The sequence below is a fragment of the Musa acuminata genome, chromosome BXJ2-9 (genome assembly GCF_036884655.1).
Source record: "Musa acuminata AAA Group cultivar baxijiao chromosome BXJ2-9, Cavendish_Baxijiao_AAA, whole genome shotgun sequence".
NCBI classification, from domain to species: domain Eukaryota; kingdom Viridiplantae; phylum Streptophyta; class Magnoliopsida; order Zingiberales; family Musaceae; genus Musa; species Musa acuminata.
In genome coordinates, this window is record NC_088346.1 from 4,396,050 (window position 1) to 4,416,728 (window position 20,679).

A 20,679-nucleotide genomic window follows, 5' to 3' on the forward strand; every position below is an offset into this window, starting at 1 on the left:
TAAAGAATTCTTGTAAAGCATTTCCAGCATCAGAACATACGATGATGTTTTCGGCGTAGGCTTTGACTCTGTCAAATTGGTCAACCAGTTTCCATTCTGTGATGGAGCCTTATTGACCATTGAAAAAGAGTTGGGACCGCGTTGACTTGGGCGTGGCGCAACCAAGCTGGGTCTTGACACTTCACAAGCTTTTAGTACATCAGGATACCGATGCCGATCACATATTTTTGGAGGAATCCATCTGAACAATCCAAATTCACTGTCAACACAGAAGGATTGTTTTCTACACTTGTGATTTTTTTAGGACAAAAATGTTAATTGTCACTGAAATTATCGAAGCACAACATTCCGACCAATCCTGATACATGAATCCCAATCAATCATATCCTATTAAGACTAATGATGTGTAGCATATCAACCTCAAATCTTAGCCGCTGTATTCTCTGAATCATAGCACCATTAAATAAATCTATCTTGGTACAACGTACGGAAATTCTTACTTCCGCATATAATATCATATATTCAAAGCAAGCATCTATCGATTTAATCTTGGAGAAATATCATCTTGCATGAACCTTCGATCTAGAAAATTTCACATTTAGTCGATTTCTTTGTAATTAAATAGGGCTCTCTCGCCAAGCAGCGAGGTCGGTTGATTCGTTCATAGCATGTTAAGTTGGCGATCAGAATTGAAATTAATAATAATTAATAAATATTTAATATGATAGCAAAAAAAATCAGAACTCAGATTACGGTCCTATTTTGGGTGCCATACCACCCCTGAAATTTTTCAGGGGTGATTCGTCCCAAAGTAGGGCTCCGAATTGCCACTAAAATCTTCTGCATCTCTCACAAGCACGTAGAGAGAGAAGAGGAAGTCTCGTGGGGCCCACGTAAATACCTCCCTGGGGGGAAACCTGGAGCCGCGCCGTTATACCTCCACTTCTACCGGCATCGGCGGCCACTGGGCCACTTGAACTTGCCCTTCTGGAAACCTCAACGCTCTTCCACCCATCACCCACCCTCCCCCCTACTCTTCCCGCGACGCGTGTGACTCGTGAGCCAACCGGAAAGGCAGCGTCCTCAACCCGACCCGCCACCCACAACCCTGCACTTCCCTCTCCTCGCTATTAATCCCCACCTGCTCCTCCCCCAACCAACTTCCCACTCCAAATCGCTCTCACAACAAGCGAAGGAAACAGAAAAGAAGCCCATAACGAACGACGATGCAGGAAAACAAACGGAGAGCGATGGAAGCAGAAGAAGAGGAAGGGAAGCAACGCGTACCCGTCCTCGTGGCTTCCCCCAGCTTCCGGGAGCCCTTCGCCGAGGCTGACGATCTCCTAGATCCACCGCCTCCCGTCGGCACCGGGGACGGCGGAGATGAGTCCGACGTCGACGACGACGATTCCGAATTCGCCTTCGTTGTCAAGGACCCCGAGACCGGTCCGGCCATCACCGCCGCCGAGATATTCTCCAACGGCCAGATCCGCCCCATCTACCCCGTCTTCGACCGCTCCCTCCTCCTCGCCAACGGCGACGACGATCGCGGCCGCCTCGTAGCGGAGGGGGAGGAGAAGACCGCACCGGTGCGCAGAACCCTAGGGAAGCTCTTGATCGAGGAGCGCGAGGAGCACTCCGCCTCTGCCTCCTCATCCTCGTCGTCCTTGGGAACGGACGAGCTCGAGGGGATCCCGCCGGGGACGTACTGCGTGTGGGCGCCGAGGTCGACCGCGCCGTCGGCATCGCGGTGCAAGAAGAGCAGATCCACGGGGTCCTCGCTGCGGTGGCGGCTCCGGGACCTGGTGATCGGACGGAGCCAGAGCGACGGGAAGGAGAAGTTCGTGTTCCTCGCGGCCAAGGGCGAGGAGGCGGTGGCAGCAGGGTCGGAGGAGAGCAAGAAGGAGAAGGCCAAGGCGAGAGACAAGGGAGGTAAACCGACGGAGGTGGACGGACCTACCGCCCATCGGGTATATTACGGTAAAGGCCGGCAGACACGGAGCGGCGCGGTCCGGCGTTCGTTCCTTCCTTACAACCAAAATTTGATCGGGTTCTTCGCCAATGTGAACGGGCTTTCCCGGACGCATCACCCATTTTAAACTCCCCTTTTTTCTTTAATTTTCTTTGTTTTCTTTTTTTCCTACTTTTTAAGTCTTTTAATGGGGGGTTTAATATTCTAATGATAGATGTCAAAGATCGTCGTGGATTAGGTGGTGAGAAGGCTATTATGTTGATGCAGTGGACATATATATTCTCATTTTACGCTTTGTGATCGCAGTGGAGTTGCATATGTGTTTCGTGTATATGTTTGCATTGTGCATTATAATTTCATCGAAGGCAAATGAACATCTAAGCCACATTTAGAGAAGACAAAAAGGAGAGAAACTTCTGAAGCAAATGAGTCGCCGAGTGCTCGCCAGCTCGCACATCGCCCAACGAGATCACGACGCTGGAAAAGGTTTGTGAAGGCACTGATTTGAGTGCTGCATGATGACAACGATGAGGCCAATAATTTGATGTCCTGTTTGATTCCTATTTCGCTTCTAATTTAGAGATTATAATTCATCGATAAGGGCTTCGACGTGACACGTGTTTAAACTTAGATTTAATGCATGATTAATAGACAATTCCGAGAATATATCATATAAACGTAGCTCGATGGTGCACTTGTCATATGTCATGATTAAGATGGATACTGCTATTTGATCACAAGATGCAAACAGTGCACTCAAACATAATAATCGTTCCAGTAGGCATCAGTTACTACAGGAGAAAGAGAGTATGATAGAAAACGACCATACACTACTTTTACTAAATACCTCCAAATTGTTTGGAAAGCATTATATTAAAATATTCTTAATATATTTTAATTCATAAGGAATATATATATATATATATATATATATATATATATATATATATATATACTTTTTATTATAAGGATGAAGAAGAAAATATATTCTGTTTCACTATATTATAAGGATTGTCTTTAGGACGAATTTTCAGAAAAAAATTCTCTTTTTAGAGTTTTCTGTATAAGTATCGAATATTATATTTTTCTCATAATAACTTGAAATATCATTTTTTTTCTCCCTTTTCCTCTGAACTAATCTAGTCACAATGTTTTTACACTACGTTATAATATTTTTAGTAATATCAAAAAAATACTATAATTAAATAATTTCTTATAAATTTAGTAAAACATTATGTATATTATTTTTTGGGTAATAATTATGATATTTTTTTATTATTACTAAAAATATTATAGCATAATATAAAAATAAGATCGGTTCACCCTATGTACTGTCCCATAAGAAAAACAAAAAGGAAACAAAATAGAAGGAGATATATATTATGGAAAATAATAGTGTTAAGAAATTCTGAAAATTGGGATAGAAAAGTTCGGAAAGAAAATTTTAGAAATTCACACTTGTTTTCATATAATTATATATATTAAATAATATTAAACAGGTTTGAAGGAATAAAAATGTTATTTTGGATATCTGAAAAGACGTGTGTGTGTGAGAGAGAGAGAGAGGTTAATTTATTAGAGAAAAAGAAAAAGAAATCTAAACAAAGATATTTTTTTCCGCTCATGAGAGGGCGGCGGCGCGCACTACTGGACGTTAAGGGGGGCCCACCATGGCACGGTCTTCCCGTTGCGTCCCGTTCCTCCCCCTCCCGCTTGTCCGTCCACGTGGCTTGTGGATCAGAGACCGACGACGGTGTCGTCTCGTCCGCCCTCCGTCCCTCCCTCACCACGTCCAACGTAACCGACTCACGAGGAGGTACTGCGAAGAAGAACTCTTCTCCTCCTCCTCCTCCTCCTCCTCGCCCTGACGAGCTCCGACCCACACCAATGGCCCTTATTCTCCAACTCCCCCCCTCCTCTTGCTGCGGCCCCTTCCGCGAGAGGAGCGATCGGCTCGCCGCCCTCTCCTCCCCTTGGATTCGCGTCGGTGGATCGCTCGGTCGGGTCGCGACTGTCTCGGCCGCCGCTAACAAGGGGACCGCGCCACGGGACCTCGTTAGGATCTCGGCTATGGCGGATCAGACTCTGTACAAGATGAATCTGAACGAGTACATGGTCACCCTCGAGAAGCCTTTGGGCATTCGCTTCGCGCTCTCCGTGGACGGGAGGATCTTCGTCCACTCGCTCAAGAAAGGGGTATTACCATCTTTCCCTTATCTTCCTTCTCGATGTGCGATAGGCGAATCGAGAATCATATTCTTCCTTTCTGTTCCGCCTTTTCGGCGCTAAGAGATGGCTATTAGGAGATGACACCCTTCAAAACCCAAAATAATGTATCCAACGGGACTCTGTTCAATGTTAGGATGAGTTTTTTTGTCCCTCTCTCTCTCTCTCTCTCTCTCTCTCTCTCTCTCTCTCTCTGTAATTAACTGTCTTTCCTTTGTTCTTTAATTTCTAAGAATTTTTATTTTTTTGTGTAATTTAAACAGTTAAACTTAACAATCATATATGAATTCTTTTCTTATTGTTTCTTTTATGCATGCATCTCTTTTGATCCTTTTTCTTGAACTTGTAATGGAACTACTTTAAGTGATGGATATTCATACTCTTATTTTTAAGGGAAATGCAGAAAAATCAAGAATAGTGATGGTTGGTGACGCATTAAAGAAGGCAAGTAACGTGTCAAGTGGTGGTTTCATTGACATAAAGGACTTAAGGGATGCAGAGTATGGTATTCTACATTTTGTTTGAATTGAAAATACTGTTGAACTTTTCAATTATTTTGTTTTCACGTTTGGAGACAAACTGAAATGTCTAATGCATTACACTGTGGAGTTATCACACTTGATTTAGTCTTTAATTAATGTAGCATGTTAGTGTGTGCACCTTTATCTTATTATCATATTTCTGTGCTGCATTGATTATAGATTGAAATGCCTATTGGTTACTAAATACAAATAGTTAAAACCAATGCCTCTGGATATGCATTCTCTGGATGAACTTTTGGATTTAACTTTGCAAACACAGCCTTACAGGTTCTTAAACTTGGTTTTGACCATATATAGCTGGATATCAATTAACACCATTTGGACTTAGATTATGTGCACTAGTGGATTATATCATGAAAACTTCGAATCTCAAGAGGAACTTACGTTGACCTTCTTCTTGGTCTTACAGATTGCTTCCCTCTTCTATATTATGTCATAAAAACTTAACCTAGATTGATCTTCTCCTTCTTCATAGTCCCCTGACATACGATTGTTCCTTGTTCCAATTGCTATGGAGCTTATTGAAAAGTGCACATCACAAGACAGACAGAAAGGATCAGATCATGAAGGTTATTAAATATTTATTACCAGACCTTTAGCAGATAAATACCATCTCGAAGATCAACTTTTTAGTACATCTTTTATGGGGCTTGGGCCACATGGTTTTGAGCCTGGGTTGTGACATGCTATCTAAATTTTTTCATGCTCCTGATGCACACATTATTTGAAATGCAGACTGATGAATTAAAATAATCTTCTCTCTTTAGCCTACAGTATCGATTCATATATGCTACGAAAGCTTTAAAAGTCGATTACCTGTGGCCTCTTCTCTTGCATTGAAGCAAAAAAAAAATGGAGATATATCTTTTTTATCCCATAATATAATTAAGTTTGATTAAGTTCAGCATACATATACTGAGTCAAAATTTTCCACTTTTCAACTATTTAATGATAACCTTATCTTTTTGTCACCATCATTTTTCTTGCAGGACGATGCTCAAGGACATTGCAGGATTATTTAGTCTTGTACTTGAAAGACCATTCTCTCCTTATCCAATTCAACAATTACATTTAAGTGGTGTTTACCATACTTTGTTTAATAGAGGCCGGGTTGCTTTTGCCACTTGGAATAGGAACGTCCTGGCAACAGATCTTCAGCCAGGTTCTGAGGGAAGTGGAGAATCCGGGTTTACCATATTTTCTCCTAAGTTTCTGAAGTCAGAGGGGTGGATGCTTCTGGCAAATGAAGGCTCTGTTGATTCCCCAGTACAGAGCAATAGGAGCATATTAGCTAAACGTACACATGAGATTGTAAGTATTTTTTCTGAAGAAGAGAGCGAAGATGTTGAATGGGCCTACGGTAGCTTTCCTCTGGAGGAGTATATCAAAGCACTGGATCGAGCAAAAGGCGAGTTATACTATAACCACTCACTTGGCATGCAGTATAGCAAGGTGATTATAAAATTTCAATTCTATCACTTTAAATCATTAATCAGTTACATAGTTGTTTGGCCCTTATTGAGATAACATTCTTTGCTTAGCACTATTCCAAATCTTGCACATGAATGATCAGCAACAGGTCTCTCATGACCTCGGATGGCTAATCCACATTTTCTTGGTTAATGCTGGAAGCAAGAGGTGATGCTTGATTCATATCCATGATCAGCTATCCATGAATTTCTGTTTTTGGAAGCAAACACAATCTTTATGGTGTTTTTTTATCATATCTGTTATGTCTGGACCATAATATACCTCAGAAGTTCAAATTTTTGGTGCTCCATGTAACCCAAATAGTTAGTTACAATGCCAAATACTAAGTTACTTAAACCTGAAAGATCAAAGTCAGTGTCTTTTTTATCCAATGTTAACAAATATTCTCGATCCTTGATCTTTTGCAGATCACTGAGCAGATCTATGTTGGTTCATGCATACAAACAGAAAAGGATGTGCAGACATTGTCAGATGCTGTGGTATATACTGTTTCTTAGATTTGTTAATCCCATGGATCGTTCACTTTGTTCTGTTGTTTATTTCTAAAAGCTTGTGCTGTTAAAAGAATATGGAACACAAAGGCCACCAAGAAACCTGAATGAATAATATAAAGAAGTGTGAAAAGAAAATTGTGTCATGCTGTTAAAAAGCAATAATCTTGCAGACATTTTTTTACATTTGATCATTGTTTTATTGAGATGTTCATGTACATAAGCATCTGCTTTAACATTGAAATAATTTCATGGTGCTTCATGTATGTTTGCTTTCATATGCATGTTAAGCTCTTTGCTTGTGAATACTGTCAATTATGCAGAGCTCATAGCTCTTCATGATGTTGTAGCTTAGCTTTGAATTGATCTATCATCTTAGTTGGTTTTTCTGTTTAATCATTAATAGCCAATTGGAATCATCTTGTATATTGTACATTGATTTTTGCATTGTGCTTCGATAGGATTTCATTCTGCAAGGAATTTTTGAACTCCGCTGATTACTACTCCTTTCTTGTTATAGGTCTCTTGCACCTTCTTACAGACATTCTGACATCTTTTATATTTCTATTCAGATGATACTTGTGGTGTTTCTTCAGAAATTATGTTCAATTATTGCAAGGTTCAATATACATCATAGTAATTAGGATGTCTGTGCCTCAGGGTATCACTGCTGTTCTAAATTTCCAGAGTGAAAGCGAACGTGCCAATTGGGGAATCAATTCAGAATCCATAAATGATGCTTGTTGTCAAAACAATATTCTGATGGTTAACTATCCAATAAGGTATGTTATGCACTTTCAAATGATTCAGTCCCCTGGTCTCATTTTTAATTTGCATTGTTAGAGACTTCAGTTTCATATGATTAGTTGATACTTGGAGGTACTAGAATAAGTATAAAGTGCATGATAATCAGGTGTGCAATGCCAAATAGCCGTTCATGATCCTGGGTACATGTAGACTTTGCAGGAATTGGTTGTGTTTATGTTCACCAGATTTAAGTGTGCAAGGTCATGCATGGAAGATGCTTCTATGATGCCCATGTCCTACAGTAACTTTTACATGGTCAAGTGCAGATGAGATGTGATAGTGAAACATTTTACAAGAGCATAATTATAAGGAAACTAGTAATTGTGGTACATAAGAGTTCATTATAATTTTCTGGTATAAGTATGGAAATGACGAGTTATCAAAAAGGCAATATCATTCACCCGATAGTAGAAGATGATAATGAAATATGACAATCACAAAGTTGATTAAAGAAATATAATTAACAAACACGGAATAAGACATTGATGATATCAAATATAAGATCCGAAGGAAAAAAAAAAAGGCCTATGTTCGAATGGTTCAGCTGATGGTGACCAATATTGTGAATCTACGTGGGTCATTTTAACATAGTATCAGCCGACTTAACCCAATTGATCTGAAGACAGAACATTAGGACCCCAAGAAATCCAAGTATTTGGAATCAATAATTGTTCGATCCTGTTGGTGTCAAATTTGAATAGTGAAAGGGAAAGTATTTATTGTTCAGTGTGTTTCATATGTTCCAAGTGCTAGCTTCTTTTGTTACAATCAGTAGTTGTTTGTACTTTGTAGCATGAACCTTTGTCATTCTTATCTGTGCATCTTGGAAACATTCTGAAAATTTGTTTACTGTTTCCAAATCTTTTTGTTTCCTTCTCCAAATTATATTATCTTATTGCCATGACATGTTTCAGAGAAGTGGACTCCCTAGACTTGCGAAAGAAACTTCCATTCTGTGTAGGACTTCTGCTACGACTTCTGAGGAAAAACTTCCGAATATTTGTGACATGTACAACTGGATTTGATAGATCCCCTGCCTGCGTTATTGCCTATCTACACTGGATTCAAGATACTGCTCTTCATGCTGCACACAATTTTGTCACTGGCTTGCATTCATGTAGACCTGACAGGTAATATATTTCTGAACATCTACCAGATTAGCCCATTCATTTGATTTGATTTGTGTCTTGAGTATGCTACCGTTACATACACAATATCCATCCCACTCCTTAAAGTTTGTTCATCTTAATGTGAAAAGAATTTCTCAAAGTTCAAGTAGTTAAATGGACCACAGAAAATTGTATACTTAAAAGTTCAAGCATGAGATTCTATCAGCAAAAATGCATACACTAGTTATTGGCATTTGATGGCAACTAATTCAACATCTTCTGCAAAAGCTTTACTCCACCATCTGCTTATGGCTCTGAATGGATGTTGCATGTTATGATACTAAAGCCTGATATCTGCAATTGAATGCAGAGCAGCAATTGTCTGGGCCACATGGGATCTTATTGCTATGGTAGAAAACGGAAAGCATGATGGACCTCCAACACATGCTGTCAACTTTGTGTGGAGCAATGGTTGTCGAGAGGTAAACCTGGACTTCTCACAAAATCAGGATGATAACTACATTAATTAATTTATGCTTGCATCATGATTCCAATAATTTTTCATCAAAATTTGCTAGATGGATGACTTTCTCTACTTAATAATGATAAATTTTGATTGCAGGGTGATGAGGTATTTTTGGTTGGAGATTTCACAAACAATTGGAAAGAACCCATCAAGGCTGTTCATAAGGGTGGATCAAAATTTGAAGCTGAACTTAGACTACGGCATGGGAAGTATGTTCACTATTCTAGCTCAAAGGAAACCGTCTTGAATCTTCTTTTGCCTTTCAGACACAATTGAGTTACAATTAATGCAGGATATCTGTCTGTGTCTCAGTATATTTGTGAATGCATCTTCGTACAAGTAGCTTGATTTTCTCTGCCTGGTGGATAGATCTATGTTACTACCTTGTGTTGTTATGCATTCTGTAGATACCTTGATTGCAGATCAAAACATGCTTTTCTTGCTCTTAGGATCTTCCTTTGTGCTATTCTTTTCTATTTTATTCAACCTTTGTAGGTTTAAATGTAAGCTCAACTTGCTGAATAATTGAATATTCAATACTTTTGTTCCTCATCCTTCACTTTTTGTCATGCACATTATTGCCTCAAGATCCAACTATTTAATTTTGATGATTGTTCCTTGAGCAACTTAGCTGTTGTCCTTTTTACATTCGCGTAATTCTTAGCAAGAAGTTAATGTTCTTGTTTACTACATACCTATGTCTTCACCATAAGTGATTTCATAAACACTATAGCTGATTTGCAAAATGTAGTCATTGCATATGCATCCTCTGGAAGTTGATTCCACTTGTCAAAATTTAGCTTATGGTGCTTAGTTTCCAACCTTTAAACAGAGAATTTCTCTTCTCATGTGAAAAGAGGGGACGTAAATTTTGATTCTAGTATCAATATAGGCTTTGTGATCTGCGAAATAATAAGGTCAAAATCATGTCAAGAAAGGGCAAACATGTATGTCTTTTGAAAAATAATACATGGAACCATGTCCTTAAATATAATCAGCTATTTATATACTTCAGAAACGGCAAACATGTACTTTCTGAAACATATAATCATCATGTTACGTAATTTGATAGCCATGATGAATGATGCTTAGAAGATCGCCACGGTGACAATTTTTCCAGCATTGCTCTAAAAGCGGAAAAAGCTTTTTGTATACTAAAGTAAATTTTCATGGAGAATTTATGTTCAATTTTGTAGGATGTTTGGATAAGTGTAAGCACCATTATCTAATCGCTAGCACATGCACAGACTCTAACCTATTTACATACTAACACGTAACAAAATTATGTAACTGGAAGCTGATATCATCATAGAACATGATAATTTGCTTATAATTCTCGACCTTATTACTGATATATTGAGAAAATCTGTTTACTGGTCGCCAAAGTTAGTTTTTGTTCTGATACCTAGTTAGTTTTATCAATTTGTTTGTTCTCATGATATATTTGAGTTTTTACTTATGTTTTGATTTTCAGATATAATTATAAGTTCATCATTAATGGGCAATGGAGGCACTCGCCAGCATTGCCTGCTGAGTCAGACGAATGCGGGAATGTTAACAACGTTATCGGGGTTGGTGATATCGCTAGGATTAGACCTTCTCCTTCTCACCTACAAATAAAGGTATGCATCACCAGGCTTTTGTTCATGCATTTACCAATCATGCTGAGTTGATATTAGTATGTACATAAAACTTGGAGAACTGCTCTCGCTTTTGAAAGTGCATATCCTTTGAATATCTGTTACCATCTAGTTCTTTGCAATTCTACGTTTTCCTCGTGACCTTCCTTGCATGTTCTTCTGCCACAGTTTCCCATGAAGTTCCTTTCTCAACATTTTCAACCTTTGTTCAACTTTGTTAATATACATCATGGATATCCATGCCATGATTGACAGTCAGTATGTCTACTGCCGATGAAAAACTAGGCACCAAGAAGCCCCTTTATTGTGTTCGTACTCCTGGATCTCACACATGACCGATGCTGACCTCTAATCCAATACATCATGTCCAACCTCTTCTGAAGAAGCCACCAGAAATAACCCTCTTCAGTGTCCACATCTTATCACTCAGTATAAATCATCCATTGTTGGGATTGCATTGTCAAGGCACTTGCCGACAACACGTACCGAATGAAAATTAATTATGACGAGGGTCATGCAAGTGTCAAGGCAACCCTTGCCGTGCTAAACTATTTCTAGTATATCAACCTTTAGCATGGAAGTTCTGGTGAGCAAGTAACTCTGTTTTCCCATCTTGATGTTACCTATCAATTAAATTGCTAGGGAGAATTCTTTAGCAGTGGCTGTTGATTAATTTGGTTGGTGCTTCTTATGGTGCCAACATATCTTTTTTCACAAATACTTTAGCCTATGGTTCGATCTTATTCTTTCCTTGTAGATAGTAAAGCCACATGCTAAGTTTCTTGATTCAAGGTCCGTAAGTTAAGACCGGATAAAATGGTAGGACTGCTTCTATATGACCGTTGGTGACCATGGTTCGACAATAGAAACAAGGCCACTCGGTCCCATGACCTTCCTCTGCGAAGTCTCAAGTATTTTGATCTTTTTCATATGGAATAGGGCATCATTTTTGGTCAACTCTTGTATTCTCGTCACTGAATTCTGCAATCATCTTGATCTCCTGAATTATAGCCTTCCATGATCCATTGGCTAGACTACTTCAATGCATTGATGTATCATATGTTTTTTCCTTCTATATGAAGAATATTATTATTCCCTGATATTGGAATTATCTCAGATAAGAATGGGATGAATCGGTAGATATTGTTCTCCATCTCTTCAGTTTTATTCATGGTCCGTGATGACAATTGCAGGATCCTACGGTTGTGAAGGTAATCGAGAGACCATTAACAGAAGATGAACGCTTCATGTTGGCCTTTGCAGCACGCCGGATTGCATTCTCCATCTGCCCTATCAGACTTGCTCCCAAGTAAATACTTCGGCTCCTATGGTGACCACATGTTATCTTCCAGCCAGCCGTTCGATCGGTGGTTGTACATACACACATTTGGCACCTTAAAGAAGCAGCATCGAGTACTTTTAGCACCATATAAATCGTCGTTTGTTGTATATTCATGTATGATCGTATAGAACCAATTAAGCCATGTTACCCACTGGCATAGAAAACCACGTTCGATGGAATCCAGCTTTAATTTCTTGAAACTACTTAGTATCTTATTGAAATTTAATCGCCCAATTCACCATAAAAATATATATTTTTCTTTTGTTTTTTGTTTTTTTTTGTATTTTTTTAATACCTGAAATACCTCTGTTAATCTACTCCTTTTCTTTTGTCTCTCTCTCTCTCTCTCTCTCTCTCTTTTAATTATAATAATTTTACATTATATTATAGTATTTTCAGTAATATTAGAAAATTATTATAACATAGTAAAAAAAAACATTATGGTATAGTGATTTTATGCTACATTATAGTGTTTTCTAGTATTATTAAAAATAAAAATACTATGATATAGTATTTTTATATTATGTTATAATATCTTTTTGATATTATATATATATATATATATATATATATATATATATATATATATATATCAAAATTTACAAGATTATGAGTAAAAATATTATTATTGCTTTTGATATATGACCATTGGGTGACTTATACAATCATGATAGTAGGGACAACAAATATATGTAACATCCAATCATCTTTGACATATGTCATCCGATTAGTCATTTGGTGGTAATCATTTGGTGCCACCTAAATGACTTATAAATGAAGGGTTTATGCACTCATATATAATATTTTTTGAATTAGACTTTTTTTATTAACTTAAGTATCAGATAAGTTTTATCAAAATTATTCAGGCTTAAGACGTCAAAGGATAATTAGCTTAATCATACATAGGGACATTTAGTTTTCGATGACACCCATGGGATATTTAGTCGAAGTATTTATTGATAATATTTCTGACATTAATAATTATTGATAAAATATTTATAATAGTTGAAGTAATCAAGATCATATTATTATTAATACTCTCCATGAAATATTTTTCTATTCCTCTATGAGACATTACTAAGATTTTAGCCACTACTAAGCAATTCTAAGAGTTTTCTTAAAAAATATAATTCTAAATTAAAAATTATTATATCAAATATAATTCATGATGCTGACATGTGGACTCGAACATGAGACTCCGAGAGATAAACACAATTCTAAGAGTTAATGATGGTAAACATGAGAGAATAGCTATCATATAAACCAATTGAAATAGCATCTAAGAACCTCTACTTGGTGTCAACGATGATAAGCACAGTCCACCTCATGCTACTGACAACTATAACGCAAAGATGTCGTTACGATGAGCACACTGTTTCGACGCTTCGTTCTCACCCTTCTCATTTAGCCAAGGGTTGGATGATCTCTCTCTCTCTCTCTCTCTCTCTCTCTCTCTCTCTCTCTCTCTGTGTGCTTACCTGCTTCAGGTGTTCGACCGTGCATCTCACTCCCACAGCTTATTTTCATATGCATGTCCTCGGAGTTCGTCATTCATCACCTCTTGTCGAGCCCATCTCCCTCGTGCATGCATGCATGTAAGCAGATGAACAGACCTATGTATCTTTTCCAGTCATAGGTACGAGGAACAAGAGATGTAGAAGATCATGCAGCAGCACAGTTGCAGGTACAGATCTCTATATAATCGTCTTGAGGATGACACATCAAGGTGCCAAAGTGGAAGGTCCACCATGGCGTTCATTCTCTCCATGCGTGCATTTGCACGGAGGTATGTTCTTCTCATGTCAGTTGTTATCATTGTAATACACTTAAAAAGTATCTGCCGATAGCTAAAACTTAGATCTGAAACTTGATTCTTTTCTTTCTCTCCTCTTATTTGATGCAAAGCTGTGGAAATTTGAGGTCCATGCAAAGTATACATGAATCTACCTTCCTTAGTTGAAACCCCAAGCCAAAGGAAGCTATCATATAACCTAAGAATTACTGTATTCTGGCTCCTGATCAGGTCACTATCTCCTAATGGATCTGAATGACAAGCATGTGGTCATGGTTTCATCAACTGCAGATCATAACATTCACCGACAACTCTTGGAGAATTAAAAGAGCCTAATTAATGGCTTTGCATTTTGGTCTTCCTGTTTTGCTTGGGATCATAGTCTGCAAGAGGCTATAGCACTCCTCGAGAACTTCTATCATGTTCATCTTCTGTTTGTGATGATTGATTAAGCATTCGATCATCAAGCTATTCCAAACATGTCGATCATAATGTGATTTAAGATTGCTTGCAGATAATGAACTTTCTAGAGCTGGCCTGGCCACAAAGGAAGAGAGAGAGAGAGAGAGAGAGAGAGAGAGAGAGAGAGAGAGAGAGAATGCACACACAGGCACCACACATGAAAAGGAAGACAGACGTGGAGAGTTATCAGCAGAAACAAGATGAAATATCTTTGGTGGAAGCTTCGGTACCCACAAAAATTGAAGATCCACCTGTAAGCAGGTGAGGGAATTAAACATGGATTCTCCTTAAGGTTTCTATATGTGGTGCGTTGTACACCATTCGTCCCTCAAAACATCCCAAATGCCTATCCCCGCCACTGCTTTCCCAAGTTCTGGCTGCTGCCCCGGCTGTGCCTGTGGCCACTCTTTTTGTTGGTTCAGACTGTAAACCTATCTCATCCCTATCGACTGGTGGAGGAAACCCACAGCCCTCTCTCTCTCTCTCTCTCTCTCTCTCTCTTCCTTCCTCGTCCTTGTCCTGGCGGGTTGCTCGGCATAAATACCCTACCACACCTCGCTTCGCTGCACAATGTCGACGACCGCCGCGGTGCACTGCGTCGCTACACTTGTCCGAGCCAACAAGCCCACGACCGCCATCCACAAGAAGCCCACTTCTTCTTCCTCTTCCACTCCCTCCCCTTCCTTCCCTCGCCTCATCAGGAACTCTCCCGTCTTCGCGGCCCCGACCACCGTCGCGCCCGCCGTGGTAAGCAGCCGGCCCCTCCATTTGTTCTCCTGCATGTCCATGGCGAACACAGTTGGGAACGCAGATCCTCCATATATAGATATATATATATATATATATATATATATATATATATATATATAGTACTCCGCACCTACTGGAAGTGTCACGAGTTCATGCATACATGATCGACTTGTAATCTTAAAACTGACTTAACACGGGCTAATTATATATTATTGTAATGTGTTATTTTTAAGCATCTTGATTTATATATTTTTAAAAATTACATTAAGATCTTTATCAATGTTTACTTTTATCTTATATATCTTTTAAAAATATAGGGATCAAAATACTAAAATAACTAATTATAGGGATAATATGTTTCATATATCCCTCCCAAATTAATAATTTTTTATAAGTAATTTCTACTTTTTTTTGGCTAATTTTTAATATTTCTAATATACCTCTTTGCAAATAGAGATATAAATGATCTCAACTTATCTCTTAATTTCAAGAATTCTTATTAGAATGAGTAATAATTGAAAGATTGTATTGAATAAAATTATATTTTATTATTATTTTTTAATGATTGTATTAAGGTTGCTAATTAACGATTATGCCATTTAAGGTTTTGTAGTGAATAAATTTTATAAAAAGTAATTTAAATATTTTATTGCAAGTGTGCTGTCGACAAAGCCTTACAATAATAGATATGTAAAAGCGTTTTTCTTATGTCTTTGGATAAGCCACATCAACTACATATGTCAACGAGGAAGGTCGAGCCGAAGACCAAACCTTCTTCTACACCAAACACCATAAGACCACATCCGCCTACCATATGCAATGAGTAGTCCAATTTTGATCACAGGCCACAAGATCTATAAGAACGCAAGGTGCGTGGCGGCACCACCACCACACCAAAGAAGACCAAACCTTCCCCTCTCCCCTATCCTAAAACTTGGATTCCAACCCTGGGGAGATCGCCAGTAATTTCGTCCAACACTTGCAGGAAATGGAGCCACTGGAGCGGGTCCAGTCCGGGTTTGTGCAGTTCAAGAAGGAGGTCTATGAGTGAGTCGCCTGAGCCATGAGTTGATGCGTTGTTCATGTGTTCATCCTCTTTAGGATCTTCACAGCTGAAGTGGTATCCATTGCAGGAAGAAGTCGGATTTGTTTGCTGAACTCAAAGAGGGTCAAAGCCCCAAGGTCAGCTTAACCAAACTCAATCTCATAATGACCTGAAATGAAGAGCTCACTTGATCAGTCTTTCGATTGATAAAATATATGCTAGTCATCAGTAATTACAACAATTCAAGAGAGAGGGAGGATTGCAGCATACTCAACTGAGAAAGAGAAGACAGTGTAGCGTGTTTCGGTTTAATTTTCCTGTTAATGATAAGCTTAAATTAGTGGTGGTGGTGGTGGTGGTGGTGCAGTTCATGGTGTTCGCATGCGCCGACTCTCGTGTGTGCCCGTCCGTGGTGCTCAACTTCCAGCCCGGTGAAGCCTTCACCATCCGCAACATAGCCAACATGGTCCCTCCCTATGACCAGGTCATGTATACATACATATCCTTAAACCTTTCCTGTTAAGTGTAACACTTGCTGCGGCTGCTTCTATACAAGTCCGCCATTGCTAACTCCCATTTATGCTTTTCTTCTTTGCTGCAGGTAAAGTATGCTGGTGTTGGAGCGGCCATCGAGTATGCTGTGCTCCATCTCAAGGTCAGCATCTCTTTGTATACATCCTCCTCTGCCAATAATGTTAGCTTGTGAATTCCCGCTCACCTTACTCGAAAAGGAATTAACCTGAAATTAAAAATGAAATGTTTCATGAACTGTGAAGCATTTCTACTTTAGAAGAAAAGAAAAAGGTAGCAGTGGCGGCCAAACTTCAAAAGGTTGATGGTTGGATGAGATCCTTTAGAACAAACAGTTCCATTGACTGAAAAATAGTTGATCAGTTTACATGTGCAGATGAGCAGATTTTAGAACTACATCAGTAGCAAGAAAATGTTTCAGCTCACAGAGATTTAGATAGGTGTTATTCAGTGCTCAAAAACCCATGCATCAAACCAAAGAAGACCATGAAAGAGAACATCAACAGCTTTGAACTTGTCAGAACAGTGTGACCAAGCAGCACCATCTTTTCTCTCGTGCAGGTGCAGAACATAATGGTCATCGGCCACAGCCGCTGTGGTGGCATCAAGGGACTCATGTCCATCAAGGACGATGGCACCACCAGCACGTAAGTATATTCCACACCCTGAATCACATCAATGGACTTGGATTCTTTTCTATATCACACTGTTGATATTGGAGGCACAACACTCTGGTTCCATTAATCCTGCTCACGGTATGCATTAACTCTGATGTGAGCGTCTCAAGGACTGCTCTTCTCTAAACACCCATCTAACAGATCAATTCTTCTTGTCTCATTTTGACCACCCAGTGACTTCATAGAGGATTGGGTGAAGATTTGCCTACCAGCAAGAGACAAGGTGAAGGCTGCGCACGCAGCCTTGTCTTTTGAGGAGCAGTGCACCAAGTGTGAAAAGGTATTCTTCCTTTCTCCCCTCTCTTATTCCTTAAACTCACACTACCAATGGAACTTTTCCTCCTAAAGTTTGGTGAAGTTCAGGTAGGTCGTTCACTGAGTATCCAAGTGTTTTCCAGAATCATCATTGCATGTTTGAGATGTTATATCTAATCTACACTAGCAAACGCTAAACCTTTATGGTCTAACACATCAAATCCTTTTCTGATAGATCTAACTAAAACTTGATAACAATCTGAATCATGTTAATACCTGCGGCATATCCATGTCTTATCTTTTTACTAAGCTTAGCTTGATCTCCCTTATATCTTTTTGCAGGAGGCTGTAAATGTGTCCCTGCAAAACCTGAAGACCTACCCCTTTGTGAAAGAAGCTGTAGAGAAAAAATCATTGAAGTTAATTGGAGCGCATTATAACTTTGTCAATGGCATCTTTGAGACATGGGAGGACTAAACTCTTCCTTGTTTTCTTCATGTTAAAGAGTTTGTAGCCATGATCTACAATAATCCTATGTATCTGACCACTGTGTTTTCACTGTATGATGTATGGTTTGGTCCTTATGGATCAGAATGTCATGAATGATATAATATCTATGTAAGCCAAGAAATAAAAACGTGTGATGTACTGAGTCCTTCTGCACTGGCATCATGGTGCAAAAATTTATCTAATAGATAAAATGAGATCAAAAACATGAGACTGGATGACATCATGATTAATACAAAGCCAACAAAGCTATAAGAGAAGTACCTCCAGATACCAGACTACCTTGAATCTGCAACAGGTCCAATCATTCACATCCACCAAGTACATCTTTCTCGCTTCACAGGAACAATCATCACGTCAAAAATTCATTTTATAGAAGTATTTTGATAAGTGTAATAAGGATCAGAAATGAGAATTACCTCCATTTTCAATCCAAGAAACAAGCCCGAACATGGTTTGTACCAGGAAAAGTTTTGAACTCTCACTTCTGACTACCTCGGAGAAAAGCTCACACTTAAAACCTTGTTTCTGTCTAATTTCCAATAGCAGGTGCTCGACTGTATCCTCTAAAGGACAAGACAAGACAAGTTCTTCCCCAGTGCCAGAGAGCTAACAACATTGTCAGCAGCTCTCATATCATCATGGAACTCAGAACCCAAGACCAAGTATGAGAAATGTTCATCTAACACCAAGGTCAATCCATTATTGGTGGATTCAAGTGAAGAAACAGTCTCAGAGGCTCTCAAGCCCAGCACTGATCCAGCTAAAGGACAGGGGCATGCTTCCAGGAATCGTTGCTGGTGCATCAGCCACTTTAAAGAAGTAGCAAATCAGTCAGATTCAGTATCTTCTCTCAATCTAGTATCGAGATCGTTGGAGATAACACAAGTCCATCTGCATCCGATTACCCAAACACATAACGCAAGCACACATCTGAAACCATCGTAAGCCATCATTGGAAGAATTGAAGCATCTCTAGCAAGTTTTGTCACTTTCTTCGGCAGGCCCACTCGGGTAGACTTCTTAATAGCTAAAAGAGTTTGGCATTCCCATTGCTTTCTCGCAGCAACCATCTATGATAAGAATCCTTAGTCGGTGACGAGAAATGCCAAGAACAGAGAGGTTCCGAGAACCGGAGATCCGAGACATGCTTGGCCAAGGGATAGAGCGACTCATTTTGATTCATCTCCACAAGCTTCTCCGTCAGATTCGCGGAAGCAGGGCGTCCAGAACTTCCCATTCCTCGAGAACAACGCAGCACACGGCGATCCCACTGGAAACATCCGGACCTATCAGAAATCCCAGCTTCTCTATCCCCGCACGCGCGAATTCGGCGCCAGATGGGTCTGCAGCGACGCAACCGACGGATTCTTTAGGAGCCGTTCGCAAGGACGAGGTCAAAAGGCCCCAAGAACTCGCCTTTACTAAGGGATTTGGGACGTTTGAACTTGCTCTGAGGTTTTCGGCGAAACGGGAGGCTAATTCGGCGATGGCCGCATCGGTTTCCGAGATCATCCCACTCGGAGACGGACGTGATGAGGGGGACTCCGACGGTAGTCTCGGCGTCAGGCTTCGACTGCGGGAGATGTCGTCGGGGTTTGAGAACAACGGCATGGGAGGGTTTCCACCGTCGGTCTTCGCGGCCATCCGAGCGATGGTTTTGCATGACAAGGTTTAGGGTTTGATCGGTTCATGAAGCGGAACAGGTTGGAAAGCTTATGGTCCGGTCAGGCCGGTTCACGGTACGGTTTGTTCCCCCCTTGTCCGGTTCATGAGCCATTATGAACCAAAACTTTTAAGCCAAGACATCTTTACAGAAATAAAATCAAAACAAATTGGATCCAAAGTATAGTTATTAAAACTGAACGAATAATATCAATGATTGGTCGAACCAATTGTTTGACAAATCAGATCGGAGGCTCTTAAATTATAAAATATGTTATTTTCATAATGATAGGAACGAAACAGCACGTCGAAGGGATGATGATAAAATGTGGATATAGTAATATTTTTTTTTTTTAGATTATTAAATTAAAAAGAAGAAATCCTTTAAAAAAATTCAAATATGGTTGATAATAAATATATAGACAAGGGTATTTTAATATTTTTTATGTCTCAAATAATCTATTTATTATATTAAATAAATATACTTTTAGGCCTTCCAAGACCAACCGAAGATATTTAAAAAATAACTCCATGGCTTTAATATACATATTCATGAAAAGTGTATGTATTATGTAAGATAACAAACTCTTCAAGAGCTTGAAAGGAGAAATTGAGATTGAGAGTTAAAAGAAGTGTATATGATTAATTACATATTACCCGTATAATTTACCCATAATATCTCAATCGCAACACATTCAAGAGCTCAAAACGATAGATACATGCTTCAAAATGAGAAATTGAGATTGAGAGTTAAGAAGTGTATGTGACTAATTATATATTACCCCTATAATTAGTTAGTCATAACATCTCAATCCTTACATATTCAAAAGTTACATTTGACTCTATATA

At 39.2% G+C, this 20,679-nt stretch overlaps 3 protein-coding genes and 1 pseudogene across 4 annotated transcripts; 3 read left to right on the forward strand and 1 right to left on the reverse strand.

Moving 5' to 3' along the window:
- Positions 1-959: 959 nt before the first annotated feature.
- On the forward strand, positions 960-2,262 carry LOC135622672 (uncharacterized). The gene has a single exon (XM_065124703.1). The coding sequence runs from the start codon at positions 1,227-1,229 to the stop codon at positions 2,097-2,099; it is 873 nt and encodes a 290-aa protein (XP_064980775.1). The 5' UTR covers positions 960-1,226; the 3' UTR covers positions 2,100-2,262.
- A 1,422-nt stretch (positions 2,263-3,684) lies between these two features.
- Positions 3,685-12,346, forward strand: LOC135622670 (phosphoglucan phosphatase LSF1, chloroplastic-like). Of its 2 annotated transcripts, none has more exons than XM_065124701.1 (10): positions 3,685-4,168; positions 4,592-4,698; positions 5,730-6,192; positions 6,639-6,710; positions 7,383-7,504; positions 8,444-8,659; positions 9,009-9,120; positions 9,261-9,373; positions 10,639-10,786; positions 11,998-12,346. In XM_065124701.1, exons 1-10 carry the CDS (start codon positions 3,860-3,862, stop codon positions 12,115-12,117), a joined length of 1,782 nt encoding a protein of 593 aa, XP_064980773.1. In that variant the 5' UTR covers positions 3,685-3,859; the 3' UTR covers positions 12,118-12,346. The 2 variants fall into 2 exon arrangements, with proteins under 2 accessions (XP_064980773.1, XP_064980774.1); XM_065124702.1 differs by having other exon boundaries at positions 4,040-4,168; positions 4,602-4,698.
- A 2,486-nt stretch (positions 12,347-14,832) lies between these two features.
- Positions 14,833-18,321, forward strand: LOC135622673 (carbonic anhydrase 2-like). Its single transcript, XM_065124704.1, has 8 exons — positions 14,833-15,147; positions 16,136-16,197; positions 16,284-16,332; positions 16,563-16,679; positions 16,797-16,850; positions 17,288-17,373; positions 17,578-17,683; positions 18,001-18,321. The coding sequence occupies exons 1-8, from the start codon at positions 14,971-14,973 to the stop codon at positions 18,133-18,135; spliced, it is 786 nt and encodes a 261-aa protein (XP_064980776.1). The 5' UTR covers positions 14,833-14,970; the 3' UTR covers positions 18,136-18,321.
- LOC135623986 (uncharacterized) lies at positions 15,772-20,089 on the reverse strand (annotated as a pseudogene).
- Positions 20,090-20,679: the final 590 nt, after the last annotated feature.

Excerpts from the sequence above, each read along its gene's own strand:
- LOC135622672 (XM_065124703.1), top strand. The coding sequence starts at position 1,227 with ATGCAGGAAAACAAACGGAGAGCGATGGAAGCAGAAGAAGAGGAAGGG.
- LOC135622670 (XM_065124701.1), top strand. The coding sequence starts at position 3,860 with ATGGCCCTTATTCTCCAACTCCCCCCCTCCTCTTGCTGCGGCCCCTTC. Across the intron at positions 6,193-6,638 it reads TTGGCATGCAGTATAGCAAG|ATCACTGAGCAGATCTATGT; the intron begins GTGATTATAAAA and ends GATCTTTTGCAG. Across the intron at positions 6,711-7,382 it reads AGACATTGTCAGATGCTGTG|GGTATCACTGCTGTTCTAAA; the intron begins GTATATACTGTT and ends TCTGTGCCTCAG.
- LOC135622673 (XM_065124704.1), top strand. The coding sequence starts at position 14,971 with ATGTCGACGACCGCCGCGGTGCACTGCGTCGCTACACTTGTCCGAGCC. Across the intron at positions 16,198-16,283 it reads TTCAAGAAGGAGGTCTATGA|GAAGAAGTCGGATTTGTTTG; the intron begins GTGAGTCGCCTG and ends TATCCATTGCAG. Across the intron at positions 16,851-17,287 it reads ATGCTGTGCTCCATCTCAAG|GTGCAGAACATAATGGTCAT; the intron begins GTCAGCATCTCT and ends TCTCTCGTGCAG.